At 38.1% G+C, this 23,937-nt stretch overlaps 1 protein-coding gene across 3 annotated transcripts in view; it reads left to right on the plus strand.

The window, feature by feature from the left end:
- KLHL15 (kelch like family member 15) overlaps positions 1–23,937 on the plus strand; it is a 34,060-nt gene that overhangs the window by 4,605 nt on the left and 5,518 nt on the right. For all 3 annotated transcript variants that reach the window (XM_067023602.1, XM_059050633.2, XM_067023603.1), the window contains one exon: positions 8,114–8,825. In XM_067023602.1, coding sequence (XP_066879703.1) covers positions 8,121–8,825 — 705 coding nt within the window. In that variant the 5' untranslated portion in view covers positions 8,114–8,120. The remainder of the gene's footprint in view (positions 1–8,113; positions 8,826–23,937) is intronic.

Genomic DNA, 23,937 nt, shown 5'->3' on the forward strand with positions numbered 1-23,937 from the left:
TATATCTCAGGGTAAAATGACTGCTAATAGAGCTAATAAAGTTAGTCTGTTTGGGGAATTTCTTTCCTTTTAGATTGAGAAGTTGGTTGCTTTGAGATTGTTCAATAAAAGTTTTACTTTACAGGTTACAGAAATTGTGAGAAATTTTACGATTCAGGAATTCTATTTTTATCCATAGTAAGCTTTGCATTTTCTTTTTAGTATGCAAGTATCGCATTTTCTGCATAGGCATCAACATTGGTAGGCTAACAGTTTGAGGATGAAGGTAGTATGAAATAATTCAAAGTTTTCATTGGAGATAAGTATATCAACCTCTGAGAATCTAGCTTTGGACTGAATGAATTAGGGTTTAGTATGAATTTTCAAGCAGCTGTAGAAGGAATGTGAAAGCATTAAATTATTACTTATGGCATAAACATGGAGGTTAGTTAATTTTGAAATATCTTCTACTTAATTGCCCAGAATTTTGCCTTCCAATCAGAATGACAGCCTTCTAACTGAAAAGGAAGCATTTAATTTCTTTGCCTTTAATTTCCTGTCCAATTTTACTCCCACCAGACTTCTTTCTTTACTGGTCACTAGAGAGTTTGAACTGTTAGAAATTTCTGTGATACAAATAGCAGTAATGGTCTTCCAGGGCAGAGGTAGGAAGAGGTTGCTTTGTGTATGTGTGTGTTGTTATTTATCTCTTGTACAATCAGTGGTACTTAAACTTTTTGGTCTCAGAATATCATTATACTCTTAAAAATTACTGGGATCTCAAAGAGCTTTTGTTTATGTGGGTTGTGTCTATTTATATTGACCATTAGAAATTAAAATTGGGAAGTTTAAAAAAAAACTTGTAATTCATTGTAAAAATCCATTACATGTTAATAATTAAAATTGGGAAGTTTAAAAAAGTACTTACTTGTAATTCATTCTAAAAAAACCCATTACCTATTAATCTAAATAACATTTTTTAATGAAAAATAGCTATTTTCCAAAGCAACAAAAAACTTGGTGAGAGAATGGCATCGTTTTACATTTTTCAAATCTTTTTAATGTCTGGCTTAATAAAAGACAATAGACTTCTTATTGGCTTCTGCATTCATATCGCATGTAGTATCTGGAAAACACTGAAAGAATGAAAGTAAAAAAGAAAACTCACTTTTAAAATTATTATTATGAAAATTGTTTTGATCTCGCGAAGTTGTCTTAGGGGACTAAGGCCCCAGTTATACCTGGACCACACTTTGAGAAATGCTATACCAGTCATTCTCATACATAGAAAATGTGAGGCTTTCTTTTTTCTTTAGTCTGTGCCAAGTTTATGGAACAGGACAAACTCCAGTATTTTCTTTCCTCGTAGTATCAGTATGCCTTATCATTTAGTTTAAGTTGGTTCCTCTTTTGAAAAACCCTAACGTTTGAAATTCTGAAGGCCAGGTGTAGAATACAGAAGTGTAGAAGGCCAAGGGTATACAGGTTTATAAACCATGATTTCTCTTAACCTGATGATGTGTTTTGAAAAGTTAGGATAGGGCTTCCCTGGTGGCGCAGTGGTTGGGAGTCCACCTGCCGATGCAGGGGATACGGGTTCGTGCCCCGGTCCGGGAAGATCCTACATGCCGCGGAGCGGCTGGGCCCGTGAGTCATGGCCGCTGAGCCTGCGCGTCTGGAGCCTGCGCTCCGCAGCGGGAGAGGCCACAACAGTGAGAGGCCCGTGTACCGCAAAAAAAAAAAAAAAAAAAAGGTAGGATACATAATTTTTGTACATTGAGCATTTTGTATGTCAGTAAATATCTTTTCTCAAAGCCCCTTAGCAGATTATTTTTCTCCAGCCCTCATTGATTTATAGTTATTTTTGTTTACTTTTACAGTGATTAGTTCTTATGATTGTTAATTTATTCCTTAAATTCCTATAATTCTCTATTTTACACTTAAGATTTTGTATATTTTTCTTTTTGTATTCTTCTTACACTTACCTTTTTCTTTATTTATTTTATTTGCTTACATGTGTGTTTTTGTGTTATTTTTGTTTTATTTTAATCTAAGCCTCACTTTTTTTTTCTTTTCTTTATAGCTTCCAGGGTATGGATTGTGAACAAGTTGGTTTTGTTTCACATGTTCATTTGTAAGTTTGGTTGTTTGACACCTTAAACATTTATGTTATAGATCTGTGCTGTCTGATAGAATATAATGCAAGCCACAATATGTAATTTAAATTTTTCTCATAGCAGCAGCGTTAAAAAGTAAAAAACAGGTGAGACTAATTTTAATGTTTTATTTAACTCAGTATATCCAAAATATTACTTCAACATGTAATCAGTATTAAAAATTTGTATAATGAGGTATTTTTCTAAGTCTTCAAAATCTGGTGTTCATTTTACACTTAAAGCACATCTCAATTTGGTCTAACCATATTTCAAGTGTTCACAAGCCCCATGGGTAGTGGCTTTCATATTGAACAGCACAGATACAAAGAGTAGTTACTCTTGCTAGGGCAGAAAAGCCTAAGGAGCCCTGAAAAGCTGGAAAATTATACTTGTGTGAAGAGAAAAAATGGAAAACAATGCCATTGCAAATGAGCGAGGTCCAGTGTTTTGACTACCAGCACATCTCCTGATCTCTTATAAACTTGCATTGTGATAAACCTTAGGGAGGTATGGCATCTGTAGAGGGAAGTTTGAAGGGTGTTAAGTTCCTGTGGTTCTGTGGGTGGTAAGGAGCATTAGGTAAGAGTTGGACAGGGAAGGCAGCATTGATTGACCTCTGGTGGGGTGCCTCCCTCTGGGCTAGACATTTAACTTATTGATCATCACCCCAACTCAGTAATAATAGTTGATGATTATTCCTAATATATGGATGGAAACTGAGGTCAGGAAGTTAAATTTCTCCAGGTCACACCGATGGTAAGTACTAAAAGCGCTCTGGTTTCAAAGATTCTGCTCTTCCTAACCATACCATTTTGTACTTCTTGCAGATCTAGTCTTAACTCTATTTCTAACTAGTTGTATGACTTTGAAGAAAAATTTCACCTGTGGACATTAGTATCTTCATCTCTCAAGTTAGAGTTGGCCTGGGTCCTAAGAGACTTTACTGAGAAAAGGAGCTGGGGTTTGAAGTGCTGTTGCTAAGGGGAAGGGTTTCTCCAGAATTAACTGGACTATTAAAGGGTCAGGTTTATTTTATTGGTTCCAGTAGCACCAAGTGAAGGGGCATAATAATAATAAGCCCTAACATTATGGTGTACTTAAGGGCCATATACTGTTTGAAGTCGTTATGTGTATTAACTCGTTTAATCTTCACGGCCAACTGTGAGGTAGATTCTATTAATATTAGAATCCCCTTTTTACACATAAGGACATGAGAACGCAGAGAGGCTAAGTAGCTTGCCCCGAGGTCACAGAGCTAAGAAGCGGTAGAACCAGGATTCAGACACAGGCATCTCACTCCAGACCTTTACTCATAACTCACTACCATTTACAGACTATATCATATTGGTCAGTTAATCACTGAGTATCATTTTCTACTTACATACATGCTTCCTATAAAAGTGTAAGATGTTGCTGCTTCTCTAAAGCTGTCTTATTGATAGATGCACCAAGCTTTATCATGTAGAAAAAAAATTACTGCAAATTTCTCAGCTATTACAAATTAGTTTTAGAAGAACTTTAGATCAGATAAACTTCAGAAATGCATTGCTAAGACTTAAAAAAATAGCTATAGTTTATTTACTTTGCATATCTTTATAAGTGATTTACACATCAGTAAAATCATATAAAAAATAGAATAAGAGTTTTATGACTAAAAATTTTTAGAAATCATTGTGTTGAATGCTTTTATTTTATAGGTGCAAAGATAAGGCCAAGAAAGTTTGAGTAACTTACTCAAAGTATAGCTATTTCTGCTCTAAAACTGTATTAGTTAGGTACCTTGGTTATATGTAGGAAAAACCCACCTGAGGTAGTAAGGGGGGGGATCTCTTCTGAGCATGTAAGGATTTCTCTCAGCACCCATGGGTAGGAATAGAGCTGGGCCTAGGAAGTGGAAAAATGAAGAAGTTACGGAGCACTCCCTGTCCTCTCGTCTTGCCTTTCCTCTTTCTCAGTTGACTGCCTTTCTCTGATACTCAGCCCACATGGCAGGCAGAAGTTGGCGCCCACAGCTGCTCTTTGACATGTTCTAGTTCCAGTCATACATAATCAGTGCACGTCTCTTTTTCTCTTTCTCTCCTCTTCTTTCTAAATTCTTGACACAGGAGCGTTCATCTTGATTCCTATTTCCCACCCCAATCTGACCATATGTAACAGGACAAGATCACAGGGTGGATGCCTGTCTGCTAGGAATCCCACTTGGTGGGCTGGGTGCCCAGAGGAGAGTGGGTGCTCTCCTGACATCTTTAGGGTCTTTTGCCTCACAGCTTATCAATTCTCCTCATTCCCCCCCGCCCCCGGCTTCTTTGCCTTATGATGTTACCACCATATTAAGTATCTGGAACCTAGGTTACTTTTTTTGAGAAAGCATAGTATCTATCTCCTTTAAAAACTTTCCTTTAGATGGAATCTTTGTCCGAAAGGTGAATATTAGCTGTTTGAGACCATATCACATAGTGATAACTGTTGGATAGAGAGGGTTACTTTGACAAGAAGTGAAATGTATGGTACTTTAGGCACTGTCAAAATAACAGATTAATGAAACAAAGTAGTTTCCTCTCAAGTATATGAATGCTCATGTCCAACCTTCTATTAAATCCACATTAACTGTGACCAATAAATCTTGATGAGTCAGGGTGATAGTTGGTGTCCTTAATGATCCTGAGAAAGATAATGAAATATCAAAATTTTCATCCAGTTTGATTTGTTTTTTATTCTGATTATTTTGAAAATTGATAATTAGTGTGATGTTAGCCTTCTACTAACCAGAATATTTGATTATTCAGATATGTTCCTTTTGTTCACAGTATGCATTTGTGTATATGTGCTTTATATCACTTCGAAAATTCTAAGTTCATTCATTTTACCTTTAAAAATAATTCAGTAGGGCTTCCCTGGTGGCGCAGTGGTTGAGAGTCCGCCTGCCGATGCAGGGGACCCGGGTTCGTGCCCCGGTCCGGGAAGATCCCACATGTGCGGAGCGGCTGGGCCTGTGAGCCGTGGCCACTGAGCCTGCGCGTCCGGAGCCTGTGCTCCGCAACCGGAGAGGCCACAACAGTGAGAGGCCCGCGTACCGCAAAAAAAAAAAAAAAAAAAAATTCAGCAAATAAAATCTGATAGCTTACTTTAGTCTTGATTGTGTTAGTAAAGTAGTTCTGCCAAGCATTGATTACAGTGTCTAAAATATTTTATACCTATTTTCAAAATTATAAACAGCCCTCTTGTTTTCTACCTTTCCAAAATGAAAGTATATAGCTTTTGGATTAATGGAGTGCTAATAAAAATTTTGATATTAATTTCATCTTGTGCATACTTTGCTGTCTTAGGTAAGTGAACATATTATGTGGGATAATCAGTAAGACTTACAGGTAAGTTAAGGACAAAGGGGGAGAAAGTGGCACGTAGAATGCCTCTTGATAAGACGGGGAATACAAAAGAACTGATTGGGGAGAGAGTAGAGTTATGATTCTGTTTAGACACAATTTTGAGATCCCTGTGGGGCACCCAGAGGTATCTAACAGGAGATTTGCTATGTATAGTACTAGTGTAAGGATAGAGATTGGGACAGTGATGGTGAAGGCACTGATAAGGTAGGAATTAGTAGAAACCGTGGGTTTAGATGAGATCATTGAGAGAAATACAGTGTTTGGATGAGAGGAGGAAAGGTGCAAGAATAGAATGCTGGGGAACACCAGTGTTTAAAGGATGGCTCTCTTAGATGAAAATCCACCTTCTATTGCTCCTTGTTACTTATCATATACACATATCCTGATCTCTCTCTCTCCCCTCCATAATCACTGATGACTGTGGTACCTGGCTAAGAGTCATTTTCTCCACCTCTTCAACGTTCACATAAGACCACTCATCCAAAAACTGAGAGGCAAAGTTCCCTGACTACCTAAACTCTTATAACCTCCCCCCTTGCTCCATTTTAAAGACTTTTTTGTTGTTGCTGTTGTTGGGGGTAGGAGTTTATTAATTAATTTATTTATTTTTGCTGTGTTGGGTCTTCGTTTACTGTGCGAGGGCTTTCTCTAGTTGTGGCAAGCGGGGGCCACTCTTAATCGCGGTGCGCGGGCCTCTCAGTATCGCGGCCTCTCTTGTTGCGGAGCACAGGCTCCAGACGTGCAGGCTCAGTAGTTGTGGCTCACGGGCCTAGTTGCTCCGTGGCCTGTGGGATCCTCCCAGACCAGGACTCGAACTCGTGTCCCCTGCATTAGCAGTCAGATTCTCAACCACTGCGCCACCAGCGAAGCCCCCTTGCTCCATTTTAAAACCTTATTCTCAAACCTGCTGGGCCTTGCCACAATCAGGAACTGATCCACACCTGAAATCTTTAACTGTTGGCTTCCCAGTCTCTGGCTTAGTCTCCTCTCTTTTCATTTGGTCTGTCATCTCCAAACTTTACCTCTGTCCTTCTCCAACTTAGACCTTCTTCCCTTTCCCTGGTTGAGTGTTTGGGTGGGCCACGAGCCCTACAGCGAAGCAGCTGGTGCCACAGTCACTGCTGGCACCTGCTCTACCTCCTTCTTCAGGGAGGATCCTGGCAGCTTCACCACTCTATTACCAGTGCCTTCCCCTTTGGTAACCAAAAGAAGAGCACCTCTGTGTGGCAGGCATTACGTTAGATATAGTGGTATATGCCTTTCAGGAATCCCCTCTGCCATATTTTAGAAAAAGGACAGTAGAAAGCTAAGAGAAGGCTTATTAGAAGGTAGGTCGTAAACTATAGAAGAGCATTTTGTTCTAAGAAGAACATACAAGAGGGTTATTTTGGTTTTTGTTTTTAAATTAGAAAGCAGAGAAAACTTTCTGTGACCGGCATGAGCCTGTAGGGGAGTTTGTTTACACTGAAGCAAGGTTCCACAGGGCACAGTGGAAAGGGTTGGGAGGGAATTCTTGGATGGGAAGATGTGTCATTGTGGAGGAAGCTTGGAGCTGTGTGAGGATGAGAGTTGAGGAGAGGTTGGCCTGGGGGTGTTGTGTGGAAAGAAAATGACTTTGCTTCATAAACAGTCTAGTAGACTGAATTAGTTTATTCTGCTTAAGAGATCTAATTATAATCCCACTATTTGGCTTCATTTCTCTGATATGCAAAAATGTGGTTTAATTTCCTTTAAAAATTATGTATTTATGTTTTAAATATATAAACAATACATGATCATTGTTTTTAAAAATAAGGTTAATGAGGTAAGTAAGAAGGAAAAGATAAACCTCAAAATTTCCTTAAGTCTCACTACTCCAGGGACATCATTTTGGTATATATTCCTCCAGACTTTTTCTCATCTAAACATATATATATATATTTAATTTTTGAAAATATACTGAGTGTACTGCAGTTGCCTGCTTTTTTTCCCACATAACAACAATACCTAGTAAATATTATTTCTCAGAATAGGTAGATTGCTGCCATCATTTTTAGTTGTTATAGTAATCCATTGTAGGACTGTACCATATTTATTTCTGTTGTTGGGCTTTTGAATACTTTCCAGTTTTTTATTATAAATAAGGTTAGAAAGAAAAACCTTGTGTGTGTAAGTTGGCATATGTATCTGATTATTTCCTTTGGGTAAGTTTCTAGGAGTTTTCAAGGTCAACGGTGTACTTCTTGGTTTAATTTCTTATCTCTTTTTCTCATGATTTTGTATTTAGCTGAGAAATCCTTTTTGGTTGATAATTTGGGGACGTTTAAATATATTTGGTAAACAGTGTAAAATCAGTGGGATAGACATATATTTGTAAGTTAACAATTTACCATTGTTGAATAGATATTTAATAGATTGTTTTCCCCCAGGGAGGGAAGCCAAAAATATTAGCCCACAAACCTTTAAGTTGTTTTTTCCCAAAGGGTTTGTACATGTAGGACTTAGGCAGTGGAATTGAGATAATTATAAAAACTTTTAAAGCTCTAAGTTAATGATGTGTTCAGAATGCATGGAAATGATTAACACAGTTTTCTTTGATTACTTTTTTTCCAGGTGATTCATGGCAGGGGACGTGGAAGGATTCTGTTCCTCCATCCATGACACCAGTGTCTCTGCTGGGTTCAGAGCACTGTATGAGGAGGGATTGCTTCTTGATGTCACTCTGGTTATTGAAGATCATCAGTTCCAGGCCCATAAAGCACTCTTGGCCACCCAGAGTGATTACTTCAGAATTATGTTTACCGCAGACATGAGGGAGCGAGATCAGGACAAAATTCATTTAAAAGGTCTAACTGCTACCGGTTTCAGCCACGTCCTTCAGTTTATGTACTATGGAACTATAGAACTGAGTATGAATACTGTTCATGAGATTCTTCAGGCTGCCATGTATGTTCAACTTATAGAAGTGGTGAAGTTCTGCTGCTCTTTTCTATTAGCAAAAATCTGCTTAGAAAACTGTGCAGAAATTATGAGACTCTTAGATGATTTCGGTGTAAACATCGAGGGAGTCAGGGAGAAGTTGGACGCCTTTCTGCTAGACAACTTCGTACCACTCATGTCCAGGCCTGACTTCCTGTCTTATCTGAGCTTTGAGAAGCTCATGTCTTACTTGGATAATGATCATCTGAGCAGGTTCCCAGAGATAGAGCTGTACGAGGCTGTGCAGTCTTGGCTGCGGCATGATAGAAGACGCTGGAGACATACCGATACCATCATTCAGAACATCAGGTTTTGTTTGATGACCCCATCCAGTGTTTTTGAGAAGGTTGGTGCATTTGAAAGCAATAGACAGGACTCATCGTTTAGCTAATAAGGCAGTGTGTCTTTGTAGATAAGATTCTCAGGCTTGGTCAGGAGCCAGAAAGAATGAATAGTTTTTAAAAATAGTTATGTGTAAGAAGTCTAATTTGTTGTAGCTTGTGTATTTAGGTTTTTTAAAACACATTTTGTGGGTGAAAGATGGACCAGGTAGGTAGGTGGTAGAATAGTTTCATTTTGAAAGTACTTTTAAAGTTGAAGCATAATTATTTAACTCCAAATATTATGTTTGCTTTAGCTTCTCTTTCTTTTCACAGAGTAATTAAATTTGAACTGGGTCCGTCTAGCTCTCTTTTTAAAGATGAATTTAAGTGATACATGCTGAAATTAGAGTTGAGAGGAGTTTTGTAGTTCTGAATGATAAGTATTAACACAATTTTGTATTCCTCTAAAATGTAGTGAGGAAACATAAATAGCTCTTGAAAACCAATAGGCCCTGGTGGTGATTTTCTTCCCTACTCTTGCCTAGTTCTGTGCCTCCCCGTCCTTCCTCCCCACTCCCCTTCACTGTGAATACTAACTGAATTTAATCATGAAAACGTATGTTTGTCTAAAACCATTGTTTTGGCATTTCTAAACAAATAGACTATAGATCCTCTGTCTACATTGATCAAACATCCCTGTGCACATTTTACCACATAATAGTTCTGCTGTCTTAAAATTGTCTTTCTCCAAAACAGCCTTGGCCTTTTCATTTTTATATCAGAGTCTCAGTTGTGATGCTCTCTTGGCCAAAGGAGAGAAAGCAGTTTCAGTAATTGCTTAACTTAATTGGTTTCTAATCACATGGTTACCTCTGGCGCTCTCTTTACCTCTTGCATCTTTTCTTCTTTCTAGAAAGCACACTTAAAGCTTTGGTCAACACCCTTCATGTTAGGTGGTTCCTGAGCTTTAGTTACCAGACCTGGTGATAAAAATATAATATTTGCAAAGGAGGGTTGTTCACACCATTTGAAAAATAAACAGATTTTGCGCCTTCGAATAACACTCAGCAGCCTGGCATGTCTTTTTTTTTCCCCTCTGAAATGCTGTGAAATATCATTAACTTAAACTTTTACTAGATAACTCAGTTTTGTGGGATTTTATCTTTATTCTCAGAATGTACTGATATGACAGAAATAATTGAAACTAAAGAATATATTTCTTAATTATTTTTTGTTCAGTGATAATCAGCCCCACATCAACAATGTGTATCATTTTTCTCTGATGTTTTGATTTTTTTCCTTACTTTTTTTTTCCTCCAGTACGCGGGCCTCTCAATGTTGTGGCCTCACCCGTTGCGGAGCGCAGGCTCCGGACGCACAGGCTCAGCGGCCATGGCTCACGGGCCCAGCCGCTCCGCGGCATGTGGGATCTTCCTGGACCGGGGCACGAACCCGCGTCCCCTGCATCGGCAGGTGGATTCTCAACCACTGCGCCACCAGGGAAGCCCCCTTACTATTGTTTTTATTGCTTTCTTTTCCTGGGGAATCCTGTTTTGTCTTTACATGTTAGATGGAAATGCTTTCCCACTATTAAAGCAAACAAACCCCCCTCAACTTCAGTCTACATCTAAGTGCTCGTGAAATAGAGAATAAAATTTTCCCTCTTGTAGGACATTATGATGGATAATTGATAGCAGTAAATGATTAAGTGCTGAGCTGCAGAGCCTTTTTATATTCCAACTATCAGTTCAGGGTGGTCAGTAGTGACAGTGGCTGGAAGTTAATACCATTAGGTAATTTTGTAGTTGTTTTTTTTTTCCATAATCTTCTTTCTTTTTTGACCACACTGCGCAGCTTGTGGGATCTTAATTCCCCGACCAGGGGTCGAAGCATGGAGTCCTAACCGCTAGACCGCCAGGGAACTCCCAATTTTGTAAATCATATAAAACGACACTTGTACCTTCTGATGGTTCTGTTTGCATATATAGCGTAGGACGTGGTTATTACTTATTGGCCAGGTATTGGGAATCTCATCAGAATAAAAATGTTAAGGCTTCCTTCTTGAATTAATTTCTTACGAAAACTTAATAAGGCCCTGGCTACAGAGAAATCTTTCTGTTTTTTATAATATAAATCTGCCAGTTTTATTTGTGATACTAGTAAGGTAAATGGAAGGGAAGGTAGTTGGTGATTCTTGTCTTAGCAGTGTATGAGAGATAATGTTTATCAAAGGAATGTGTTGTAAAACACTAAGTTAAGCAGATCTGAGACCTTATCTCTAGAAATTAAACTTCAGAAACTAAAATGGAAAATTTGGTTGGGAAATAAGAATTTGGACTATTTTACACCATACTGTTTTGAGCTCCTTGAAAATAGGGCCCATCTATTTTTCCTGTACTCAGCACTCTGCAGGTCTCAAACAAGGCCATTTTAAAACCATTATATATGCATGGAACCAGAAAGGGCACAGAAATAAAGACATAGTACATCTGTGCTGGTCCTTTTTTAGTATGAGGATCTACATGGGGGAAAGTGTAGGCAGTTTTGATTTGTGGTTTTATCCTATTTGCTGAAATTTAGAAAAATGGAATGTTAATATGTACTTTTTAGCTTTCAGTTTTTGAAAACTGTCTATTAGACTTTGTAAACAAACAAAAAAGCTGAAGGAACAGTAGAATGATCACCCATAAACCAATCTTGTAGGTTAATAGTTGTTGTCATTTTGCCACCCTGGTTTTAGATAGAGAGGAGAGTGTGTGTGCCTTTATGTAAAATTTTTGTTTTTTGCTAAACCATTTCAAAGAGAGTTGTAGATGTGACGTTTCCTCGTTGACTACTTCAGCAAGCATCTTATCTCCCAAGTGTGAGGAAATTCTACATAATCATAATACCGTTATTGAAATTAACAGTCATTCCTTAATATCGTGTAATACCCACTTCATTTTCTGATTTTCTCAGTTCCAAAAATGTCTTTTTTAAGCTGTTTCTTTTTTTTTTTTAACCCCACATTTGTTTATTTATTTATTTGGGGCTGTGTTGGGTCTTTGATTCTGTGCGAGGGCTTTCTCTAGTTGTGGCAAGCGGGGGCCACTCTTCATCGCGGTGCGCGGGCCTCTCACTATTGCGGCCTCTTTTGTTACGGAGCACAGGTCCAGACACGCAGGCTCAGTAGTTGTGGCTCACGGGCCTAGTTGCTCCGCGGCATGTGGGATCTTCCCAGACCAGGGCTCGAACCCTTGTCCCCTGCATTAGCAGGCAGATTCTCAACCACTGCGCTACCAGGGAAGCCCCTACGCTGTTTCTTAAAGATTTAATCAAGGTTCATACAGCACATTGGTTATTATGTTTGTCTTTTAATCTGAAATTGTCTCTCCTTTTTCTCATTTATGATGAGGATGCTGAAATGTACAAAAAGTTGAAAGAATAGTATAATGAATACCTATAATAGCTATCACCTAGATTCAAGAACTGTTAACATTTTACCATATTTTCTATATGCAGATTTTTTTTCCTTTGCTGAACGTTTGAAAATAAGTTGAAAACATCATGACATCTCGTCCTTTAATACTTATTAACATGCCTCTCCTAAGAATTAGGACTTTTTCCTACCCAGGTTCAATACCATTCCACCCAGGAAAATTAACAGTAAGACCCTGATAATCATCTAACAGCTAGTTCATATTCAGAGTTGTCCCCCAAATGCCCTAGAATCCAGTCATGGTTTACACATTGCTTTTGGTTATCATGTCTGTTTAATCTTTCTTAAAGAATCTAAAACAGTCCCCCACTTTTTTTTTTAGAAAGATCAGATTACCAATTGTCCTAGTATGTCCCCACATTCTGGATTTATCAGATTATTTCCTTGTGTTCGTGTTAACTTAGTTCTTCTCTTCCTTATATTTCCTGTTAACACACCTACTTTTTAGCATCGTGTATTTTCAGGAACAATTACAGGAAAATATTGTTGTAATGCCAGAGAAAGTCTTGGAAAACCACTTAGCAACTCTGATCAAACTTAGAATTTGCCATTCTTTTTTGTATTAGGAGGCTAAGTAGCCCAATCCTATGACTAAAATCATCAAGGACTTTATTCACACTGCTCTGCATTAGGTTCCTTTTAGATCCATAAAATTTCCCTCCCTTTTAAAAAAATTTGGAGCCCTTCCATTCAATTTATTGGAATTAAAACTAGCTAAAGTGTCAAAGTTAAAAGATTATTCTTTCTTATTAAAAAAGTAGTGTATCTCTAGAACCATGCTGTTCAATACAGTCACTGCTTGGGGCCTTTGAATACTTGAAATGTGACAAGTCTGATTTGAGATTTCAAAGGTGAAGATGACAAAAAGGATATAAATTTCCTCATTACTAACTTATATATTGATTATATGTTGAAATGATATTTTGGATATATTGGGCTAAAATACATTATTAAAGTCAACTTCACCTTTTTGCTTTTTAAACTATGGCCACTAAAAAGTATAAAAATTACATCTTTGGCTCACATTTGTGGCTCAGATTATATTTCTGTTGCACAGCGCTGCTCTACAAGTTCAGGGAGTAAATTGTGCTCTAGAAACTCTAAATATGCATACGTTAAACAGCCTTTCTCACTTATTTAACCCTCTCCTGAATCCTTAGCCTTTAGAAATGTTCTGTACAGTTTAGTGTTAAGTGAACCTTCCTACTTAACTATTCTGTGGAATGGCTGATGAAGATAACTTAAGTATAGCATCTCTTTGTCAGAATCCTTTCCCTGGCCTCAGGAAAATAAAAAGTGATTGAACAAAGCTTCGTGAAGAAACCTTTAGAGATTTTAATTCTTCCTTTGGTAGTAACGATCAGATCTGAGCAGTGGCTTTGTAAGGGGCCATTCTGCCTCTCCCTAAGGAATAGCCCCCACTGATTCCAGGGACCCGAATCATGCCCTCTAGATGTGACAAAATCTTTGGGTTTATTCTTCTGCAGTATCTTTTCCCCTAGTTGACTACTGGATTTTCTCCCCAGCTGAAAACAGACTGTCTTAACTTTTGTACTGACTGTGGGACAGGATCATCACCCAAGAGACCAAGACTTCCCAGATTTCCTCACCAAGTTCCTTAGAGGCAGTGATTGTACTTATCTGAACACCTTACACTTATATGCCAGGACTTGCACTGAGTGCTCTACACGTAGGTAGAGTCTACGGGTTATCTCTGTTTTGTAGGTAAGAAAACAGGCTCAGAAGAGTTAGGAATCTTATCCCAGAGTAAGTGGCACTGTCCAGACTGGAACCCGGGTCTGCTTGCTTCTCAGTCCAAGCTACTAGAGTAGGGAGAGGACCATGTGCAGGAAGCATGCAGTTAACCCTGTGGCCCTGCTTGGGTGGTTTAGAAGTTGTTACAGACTTGTGAAAATTCTAACATGTTTGCATGAACAAAACATAGCCTAAGGGCTTCCCTGGTGGTGCAGTGGTTGAGAGTCTGCCTGCCGATGCAGGGGACACGGGTTAGTGCCCCGGGCCGGGAGGATCCCAGATGCCGCCGGAGCGGCTGGGCCCGTGAGCCATGGCCGCTGAGCCTGCGCGTCTGGAGCCTGTGCTCTGCAACGGGAGAGGCCACAACAGTGAGAGGCCCGCGTAATGCAAATAAAAAAAAAAAAGCACATAGCCTAAGAATTTTAATGGCACTGAAAAAAGTGTAAGATGTGGGAACACTTTAAGGTGTGAAAGCAGAATTCTGGAGTTTTTGCTGTATAATCGAGGAAAGCTGAAAATAAATTTAAGGATCTTGTCCTTTTGACATAGTTGGTTAGGAGTATGATTCATTTTAACTATAGTCCATTCTCAGTTTTAATACTAGACTTCAATCTCAGTTTTTACGTAATGCAAATGTCTGTGTCATGTATTTTTACTAACTCTAATGGTCTTTGCATCTGTTAACAGAGATAAGGCCTGACATTTGTCATTCTGAATTTCAGTGATGAGAAGATTTAAATAGTTTAAACTTTGCTCTCTTCGGTCTTTTGGTTTTTAAAAAACAATTATTGCTTTATTGAAAACATTTTATTAAGTAAATGTATGTTTGGCAAAATGCCTCTTTTACTTTTTTGTACCGAAAAGACCTTTTTCGCAAAATTGTTAAATTATTCATTAAAATACCCATATGTTGATTTTTTAGTAAAGTGACATTTTAATATTTTTGAACCCAGGGCATCTTCGGTATCATAAATATGCATAAGGTAAGATTTAGCATACCAATGATTCCCTTAGAAATTATATTAATCATAATCATAAGATCTGATAATTTTTCAAAAGGAAAGAAAATTATTTTTTAAGGAATCAGATTATATAGATGAATTCTGCTTTTTTCCAAATATTTTGTTTTATAAACTAGCTCATGATATTCAGATACCCTAATGTGCTTTTTTTTTCCCCTAACCTGTTAAATGTAATTCACCATATCCCCCCAAATTAGGTTTATTTAACTTTTGAAGAGCAAAACTAATGTTTTAATGAGAAAAGATGTTAATTCTCCTTCCCTGAGAATATATTTGGATTTAGCAAATCATATCTGCATTTTATAAGTTTGTTGTTATAAGGATATTTACAGCCTTGAGATAATTTTGATAGTCCATTGAAAAAAGATAAGTTCATTACTAGTGAATATTAATCCTAGGATCAGAGTGAAAATGCTTCAGAAAGGCTAACGCTTATTTTTTTAATGTTTTTTACTTAAGGACCAGAATTTGTGGCTTTAAAAGCTACAGTTTAAAATGGGGTAAGATGTCCTGGACTCACCTTGAAACTGATAGAATTTAAGAATTACAAATTAAGTATCCAGGTATACCTTACTAAGACCCTTAGTACCTTCCTAAGAACGTGGTAGCTCTCAGAACTGGTCTTCACAAAGCAATGATAATCTTCCAAATATTTCTCTATCAGCATAGTTGGTTTATATAGCATTAACAATGGACTACGACACATAAGGAAATTTATTCTTAATGTGTCTGTCGTGCTTGGGTGGTGCGATATTTTGGTTGAGGCACAACCCACTTGGTAGTGAAATTGCCTGGGCAAGAACACATCTATGTAAAATGTAGGTGCTGTGTACCCCTCGGAATTCCTTCACTTAGGCACTGCAACATGTTTTGACTAATCTAGCGCTTGACCAGTCCAAAATTTCTGTCCAGAAACCAAACCATTAACTTTAGTGTTACCACAGTTTAGCCCCAAAACTCGAAAAAAGTAATTATTTCTAATGACTTAAACTACAGCCAGACAAATCTAGAGGAGAAAACAAGTTTCCCTCTAACCCTCACAATTTTAGAAGAAACAAGCAGTGCTGTATTTGACAATAAAAATATTTTTTAGAAGACAGTAACCTGGATTTCCAATGTGAAATTTGATTAGAATTTCTAATAAGCTTGAGTTGTTTTTGAAAAAGTTTAAAATCCCCTTCATATATTAAATAGTACTTATACAGCTATAAACTTGAAATTACTTAACAATCAGCTCACTTGCCCCTTGGAGTGAAAGCACAGAGATTAGCAGGTTTTTGTTTGAAACTAGGTCAGTGGGTTAAGCGTACTTTCTCAGTCAATGTCTTTTTCTGCATCAGTCTCTTTTTTACCGACCCCTCCCTCCCAGCCCCGTGGACTTGGATGATTGTAATTAATACATGTGCACTTTAAAAATCACCCAAGGTGTTTTTCTCCAGTCTTCTGCCCTTTGTGTATAGATATGGAGTGCTCTTATTTTCCACCTTTGACTTGCATTCCCTCCAGGTTCCTGGAGTTGACTAGGTGTTGACTGCTGTGAAATCCCCTGGGAAGGAGACTATTGGAAGGTTGTATTAAGCTGGTAGGAACCTATTGAAAATGGGAGTTAAAAAATTCAACCTTACTTGCTGATTTTCCTTTTAAATAAAAGGGAGATGAAAACGAAAGCATAGAATTGGAAATTGACTGTGGAGTAACAGGAAAGGAAGACATGGAATGGGGACAGCCATATTTACTTGTAAAAGGAGAAAATCTTTTTAATGAATTGGGAAATAAAGAGAGGGAGAGAAACCAAGTGATAAGCAGAAATCGAAAAGGGTCAGAGAATTCAGAAAATGACTGGAGGAAAGGTTAGGAGCAGGAAAGGAACCAGGGGTGTGTATTAAGATTTTAGGCTTTAAAGTTTTAATTCTCAAATGTAATATTTACCCAGAAAATGTTACATGTGTCATAGGTAAGCCTTGCTCATTCGGAAGTTAGTTCTAGGATTAAACCTTTTAGTTGACTTTCCTTCTGCTCTTCCGTATTTATAAATAAAATATTGACATAGTTGAGAGTATTTCCATAAGTAGGGAAAAAATTGTGTAAAAAAAGTTGTACTATCTAAATATTAGTGTAATCAGGTGATAAGATATTCTTAAGTCTTTTACATTATTTTCTACTTTTTAGGCTTGTGCACTCATTTAATTTCTAGTGGTGCTCTGTTACTGTTGTACCAAAATTGGAAGGAAATTAGACTTTCTAAGCCCATTTATTTATCTATCTATTTATTCATTTTTGGCCTTGCAGCGCAGCTTGTGGGGTCTTAGTTCCCTGACCAGGGATCGAACCTGGGCCCTTGGCAGTGAAAGCGCCAAGTCCTCACTCCTGGACCCCCAGGAAATTCCCTAAGCACATTTATTTATTTATTTATAATTAATTTTTATTGGAGTGTAGTTGATTTACAGTGTTGTGTTAGTTTCTGCTGTACAGCAAAGTGAATCAGTTACACATACACATATATCCACTCTTTTTTAGATTCTATTCCCATATAGGTCATTACAGAATATTAAGTAGAGTTCCCTGTGCTATACAGTAGGTTCTTACTCGTTTTCTATTTTATATATAGTAGTGTGTGTATATGTCAGTCCCAGTCTCCCAATTTATCCCTCCCACCCGCCCACCTTTCCCCCTTGGCAACTGTAAGTTTATTTTCTACGTATGAAACACATTTATTTTTGAGTGAAATATTTTTCACTATCTATAGAAAAGTTGAAGGGATAGAGGACTCACCAAATTGTGCTGAAACTCTTATAAGAATATTGTCCTGAGGGAGTCCTTTCCCTTGCTCCCATTTGCCCTGGTCACTTGCCTTCTGAAGCTGTCAATACTTTAGACTCTTGCCCACTTGGAGAAGACAGGATGTGTAAATCCTTTTTAAAATTTGTTTTAGGGCTTTCCTGGTGGCGCAGTGGTTGAGAGTCCGCCTGCTGATGCAGGGGACGCGGGTTCATGACACGGTCCGGTAAGATCCCACATGCCGCGGGGCGGCTGGGCCCGTGAGCCATGGCCGCTGAGCCTACGCGTCCGGAGCCTGTGCTCCGCAGTGGGAGAGGCCATAACAGTGAGAGGCCCGCGTACTGCAAAAAAAAAAAAAAAAAAAATTTAACTGTTTGGTATTTGACTGCAATTATAGTGTTATTGAGAGGATTTGTGCTTAACAGGAACTAATTTTTTTAAATAGCCTTATCCCTGGTCATTATTCAGTTTTTCAGGACAAAGGGATTAATTAAAGGCATTTTGTAACTAGCTTCTTTTGTGTCACATAAATCAATACAAGCTTCAGTTCTGAGCATGATTTTATAAGTAAGCCTCTGATATCAGGGTAGATGCTTTTGCAGTACAACATATAAAGACTTCCACATGTTACTGAATATCAAAATTCATATCAAATGTAGCTGTGGTTCCCAAAGACATAATTTGTTTTCGCACTAACGTTCCATGACAGTAACTGCTTTATTTCTGGGTATTTCTTTTGAGAATACTGAATCATGGAGGAAGGATGATAAAACTGACAGCCAGGACTCAGTCTTCCTTCCACATGACACCTTATACTCATCATTGCAAAAATTAGGTTAGCAGTTTTGGATGTAGGAGGGCCAGAGAGATGTCTGTTCATGCAGCTTACTCCTTTATAAAGGGAAGATACCTAAACTGGAAGCTCCATGGTCACACAGTGACTTGGGGACGGTGTCAAGTCTAAGACCTGGGATCTTGAGTTCAGAGATTATTCTAATCCTCAGTCCTCACCCCTCCCACCTCCCTACAACTGGATAAACTAATAAAAGGCCTTTTGTTTCTTTGGTTTAGTATATTGGGCATTTAAAAAAATCCTTTTGGAAGGTGAAACAGCTGATAATACCTTAAATTGGCTGGCTGAAAGGCTAAAATAATTTTTAAAACTGTAGCCTGTTTTAGTAGATACTTTTAAATTGTAGATTTTTAATCAAAGGTAGTAAGCTCTATGGAAATGCCTGCTTTAATTATATTGCCTGCTTCATTTTAATTCTTTCAAAATTAAGAGCAGTATAAACAAATTACCTTTGAAAGTTAATTTAGTAAGTGGATTATATAACATTTGACAGTGAGAAGAGAATCATGGAATTTTTATCCAGTGCTAATGGCTAGCTATTATTTCTTTGACTTAATAAATATATTTAGAGGAATCACATTCAAAATTATTAATTTCTCATATTTTCTCTACATGCATATGTGCATGCACACAATTTCATTAAACCAAAAGATTAGAGGAGGAAATGGCCAATTTAAATTTTTCAGATCACTGTTTTTAAGAGGTAATAAATACTTTCACTTCAAAATGCTTTTCATAATACAATTTTTTAAAGTATCAAAGCGAGAAAAGTGATAATCTTTCCAAGTTTTAAAATAGGACAGCTTTTTAAATCCTAGAAAGGATAAGGAAAGTAATTCAGAACATGAAAGAAATGTCATTCTTTCCATATCTTTCTTTTGAGAGAGCCTGATACACAGATAGTTAAACTGTTATATGAGGAGCAAATGATGAGAGAAATGCTTTCTCTGTGAAAAGATGAGCCACACATTTCTTTTTGGATAGGTCCCTTCATTAATGCATTTTAAGTGATTCCATTCACAAAGAAGCTTTTGGCCCTACACTTTGTTTTAAAGCAGAGTGTATCTAATTACTTTGTCCAGGATTATCAGAGATTCATTAATTTCCTGTTTCTATCATGAAAGGAGAAGCTACTTATGCTTATTGATATTGTGTGGTTTTAGAGGAAAATTGCAGCAATAAGTAGCCCTGGGAAAAGGCAAGGTAGATCTAGAACTTCTAGCCTTGGCAGAGAGAAGTAGGAGCTAAATTTCTTTGGTTAGAATATCTCTTAGGGTATAATAGCTATCTCAAAAGGCACAACTTCCAGTATTGTGGGCTTAGAGGTAGAACAGATCAGGTAAAGATGTAGCTTTGACTGGGACTTCAACATAGTGCTGAAGTGATTCTTGTAAACTCATTGGAACCCAAATATCAAAGGAGCACAATAGAATGAATAGGGAGAGAACAAAGGGACCAGAAGATTGGGTATATAAAAAAAAGAAAAGACGAGGAAGTGACTCTAGGAAGCCATTAAGCTGGCCCAGTTTGACGTGATCTGCAAGAACCTGGGGTTGGAAGGTGGAAAGACATTATAGGCCATTCTGCCTAGTCCTCGTGTGATGCTGGAATTTCTCTCCAGCCCTCTGGATAGGTGGCCACACCTGGACTATCTTCAGTGGCAGGATGCTAGACTCCAGAAGTAGACAGTTGTTCACTTTGGGAACACGTACCCGTTCCCTTTTTACTGTAGTCCCTGTAGGAAAGCCCAATACAAACCAATTTCGAATCTAAAAAGGGCAAGCCCCTCAAGAGCTCACTGGTAACTATATGTTGTACATGTAGTATATACATTTTCCCCCTGCATATACTGCTGACTGTGCAAAACAGTCCATTTTTATTTTTTGAGAGTATTATATATACAGTTCTGCAGGTTTTGTCATTTTGCCATTTTGAATGTCTGTGTTACTGCATGTGGATTAATCTCATTCCTTTTAGTGATTGCATGTTATATGCCAGAGTTTGGTCAACCAATTTCATATTAATAGATAGGTGAGTTGTGCCCAGTTTTTGTGCTCTTACAAATAATAATGCAGTGAACATCCATTATGTTGTCAGTCCTAATTGCAAAGCTTTTCCTTATATTGGCCTAAAGTCTTTCTCTTAACTTCTACTTATTGGTCCTGAAAACAGTTGCCATCTTTCTCTCCTGAGTCTTCTGTTGGATTGAAACATTCTTCATCTGTTTGACCACTCTTCCTGTGATTTGGATCTCTTTGCTGTCTTCTCCACATGATCCACTTTGTTGTCTAAAGTACACTGGTGGAATTGAACACTGTCTTAGTTGTGGTTTCACCTGAACAGAGAGGGTGGGACTGTCTAATTCAGTCCATGATTTTATTAGTTCTTAAGACTGTCATATCACATTGTTGGTTCGTAGTGAGGATAGAGTCAGTTAAAACGTTACATTTGGAGTTTGTGGATCCCTGGAACACCTGATACAAGCTGTGGACTTCCTCCCCCCCCCTAAATGCATGAACATAATTACTGTTGCAATTTCAGGTGGTTCAGGGGTCCCTAGTGTTTCTGTTTTGTTTATGACTTTGTTGATTACTTTGCTGAAGTCATAGGTTCTCTCTTCTCTAGCAGTGTTGTTACATCATCAAAAATTAAACCAGAAATGGTCAGTCTTGGCATTACTTGGTGAGTCTGTGTTGCCTCCTAGTTTGTAGTGCTTTCTTATATGCAAGTGCTAACTAGTTTTTAACAATGCAGGATCAGGCTCAAGCTAACCAGTCTTAGTTCGGAAATCTGTCTGGTTTCTAGTCCTCTGCCATCCTTCATGATTCCACACAGATTACAGAAAGCAGTTAAGCAGCCTTATCTGTGAAGGCTCCTAGGATCCCAGGACGTGATTTGTGAGGTCAGATGACTTGAACTCGGTGAGAATATCTAGCTGGTTTTTCTTTTTTCTCAGCCATCTTGGATTTAAGTTTTTTCTTAGTTATTGTGTTTGATCTTCAGATTAGAAAGAATATAATATTCTTAGCCGAGAATGGAAATAAGATAGGAGGCTGTTTCTCTTTATCTTTGTTTTTTTTTTTTTTTTTTTGCGGTATGCGGGCCTCTCACTGCTGTGGCCTCTCCCGTTGCGGAGCACAGGCTCCGGACGCGCAGGCCTAGCGGCCATGGCTCACGGGCTTAGTTGCTCCGCGGCATGTGGGATCTTCCCGGACCAGGGCACGAACCCGTGACCCCTGCATCGGCAGGCAGATTCTCAACCACTGCGCCACCAGGGAAGCCCTATCTTTGTTAATATTACATTAACCACCTCATCCAGGGGGGAATTCACTTTTTCCTCTACTTTTTTTTTTTTTTTTACTTTAACCTCTAAAATGCCATTTATTCACTGTCTGGCACTTTGTAAAGTCACAATTCCTCCTTAGGCTTTAGCTTTGTTCACAATATTCTTACAGCTCCATTTCACTCTTTATAATACTTGTTTTATGTGCCTGTTTTTTACCATCTGTCGTAAGTGGTTTTTTAACATCCAAATTCCAGAAAGCTCTCTGCAGCACATCAGATTTTTTAGATACTTTACCCCTTTCTTCCCCTCATCAGTATGTTTTGCAATTATGCAGTCAGCATTATGCTTTTGAAAGCCTCCAAGCCTTCTCGAGCTTCTTTACACAGTTTCTGATCTTGGAATTGATCCTAATTTTCCTTTGAAAATCTTGAAATCTGCCTATCCATTATGGGCAGCATTCCCCTTCTTTTCTTTCTTGATCTCCAAACAACACCGCTGCTTCCTCTAAAGCTTCCTCCTACTTGCATGTCATCAGTCATGCTTTTCTGGTGAGGATTAGGTACAAAGTAACAGTTTTTCTCATTTCTCCTCTACTTTCTGGAAGACTGAATATTTACACAAACAAACGCACATCATCAGATGCATTAACGTAAATTGAGTGACACTTCCACAGATGTCCCCTGGTCAGTAATAATAGCTAATAACAGCCGTAATTTTTTCTGAGCTGCCACATGATAGGCACCATACTAAGTCCTTTCCGCCTAGGATTTTCTTGCCTGTCTCCTACCTTAGGTTTATGAGGTGTAGGTGCTATTGTCCCAGTAATACAGATGAGGAAACTGGCTTAGAGATACTGAGTCACTTGCCCCAAATCACACAGCTTGTGAGTGGCAAAGTCAGATATTTCCTAAATCGAATTCTTAATCACCGTACTGGGCTGCTTTGTTGTGCTTAATTACTGTGCTGATTCTGTTCGTTCAAAACCTGTGTAGCAGTCAGACTACTGGCTGTGCACAGTAGGCACTTAAATATTTAATTTGTTAGCCTAACGACCCCTCTAAGAGAAAAGATAGTATAATTGTTCTTAATACAAAGAATTAATCATATGATCACAGTGATTGGACATACAACCTAGTTCTTCCTAGCAAAATAACTGTGAAAGAAATCACAGCAAATAATAATAATGAACAATTTCAATAAAGAGAAAAAGTATAAAATCTGTCGATTTTATCTCTGCAGGATCCAAATGGTAACCATCCAAATCCTAGCCCTCTTATCTCACCCTTGTCATTATGATTCAGGCTGTTTCTGCTTGGTTTCCAACTTCCTACCTCTTTCACAAAATATCCCTTGAATGTTTTGGACCAGTTTGATATGTTCTGTATGTAAAGTTCGTAGCACTCACAGATGTGCTATACAGCTTCATACCTAACTGTCAATTGCCTCATTTACTTAAAACTGGTAGATGTGTATTTGTTTTCATTTCCTGAAATATACTCTCAGTTCTTTGAGGTAATGGACCACATCTTATACTCTTTTTTTAAATCTCTCCACAGTAGTTAGCATGATACTTAGAAGTGCTTCATAAGATGTTAGCAGTCATTATAATTAGGTAATTCCAACCCCAAAAACAAAAAGGAAAAAGTTTGACCTTTTCTTGTCAACTGAATTATTACTATAGGAGTTAATGATACCAGACCAAGTTTTTATGTCAAAAACCACCTGAGAAAATTGTGTGTGTTAAAATTTTTACTAACTCACTAACTTCATTCCCCAAATTATTCAGTCATGGGTGTTCTTACAGTGTTCCTTGTGGTTAAGAAAACCAAGGCCAACGTTTCCTTTACTGTGAAACCCCTACTTGTCCTCGTATAGCCACCACTTGTAGCCCAGGGCCTGACATATATTAGAGGATTAATACATTTTGTTAGAGGAATTTAGCTTGTGCTTGGAAAATAGCTTG

Source organism: Kogia breviceps, chromosome X (assembly GCF_026419965.1).
Source record: "Kogia breviceps isolate mKogBre1 chromosome X, mKogBre1 haplotype 1, whole genome shotgun sequence".
Taxonomy (NCBI): domain Eukaryota; kingdom Metazoa; phylum Chordata; class Mammalia; order Artiodactyla; family Physeteridae; genus Kogia; species Kogia breviceps.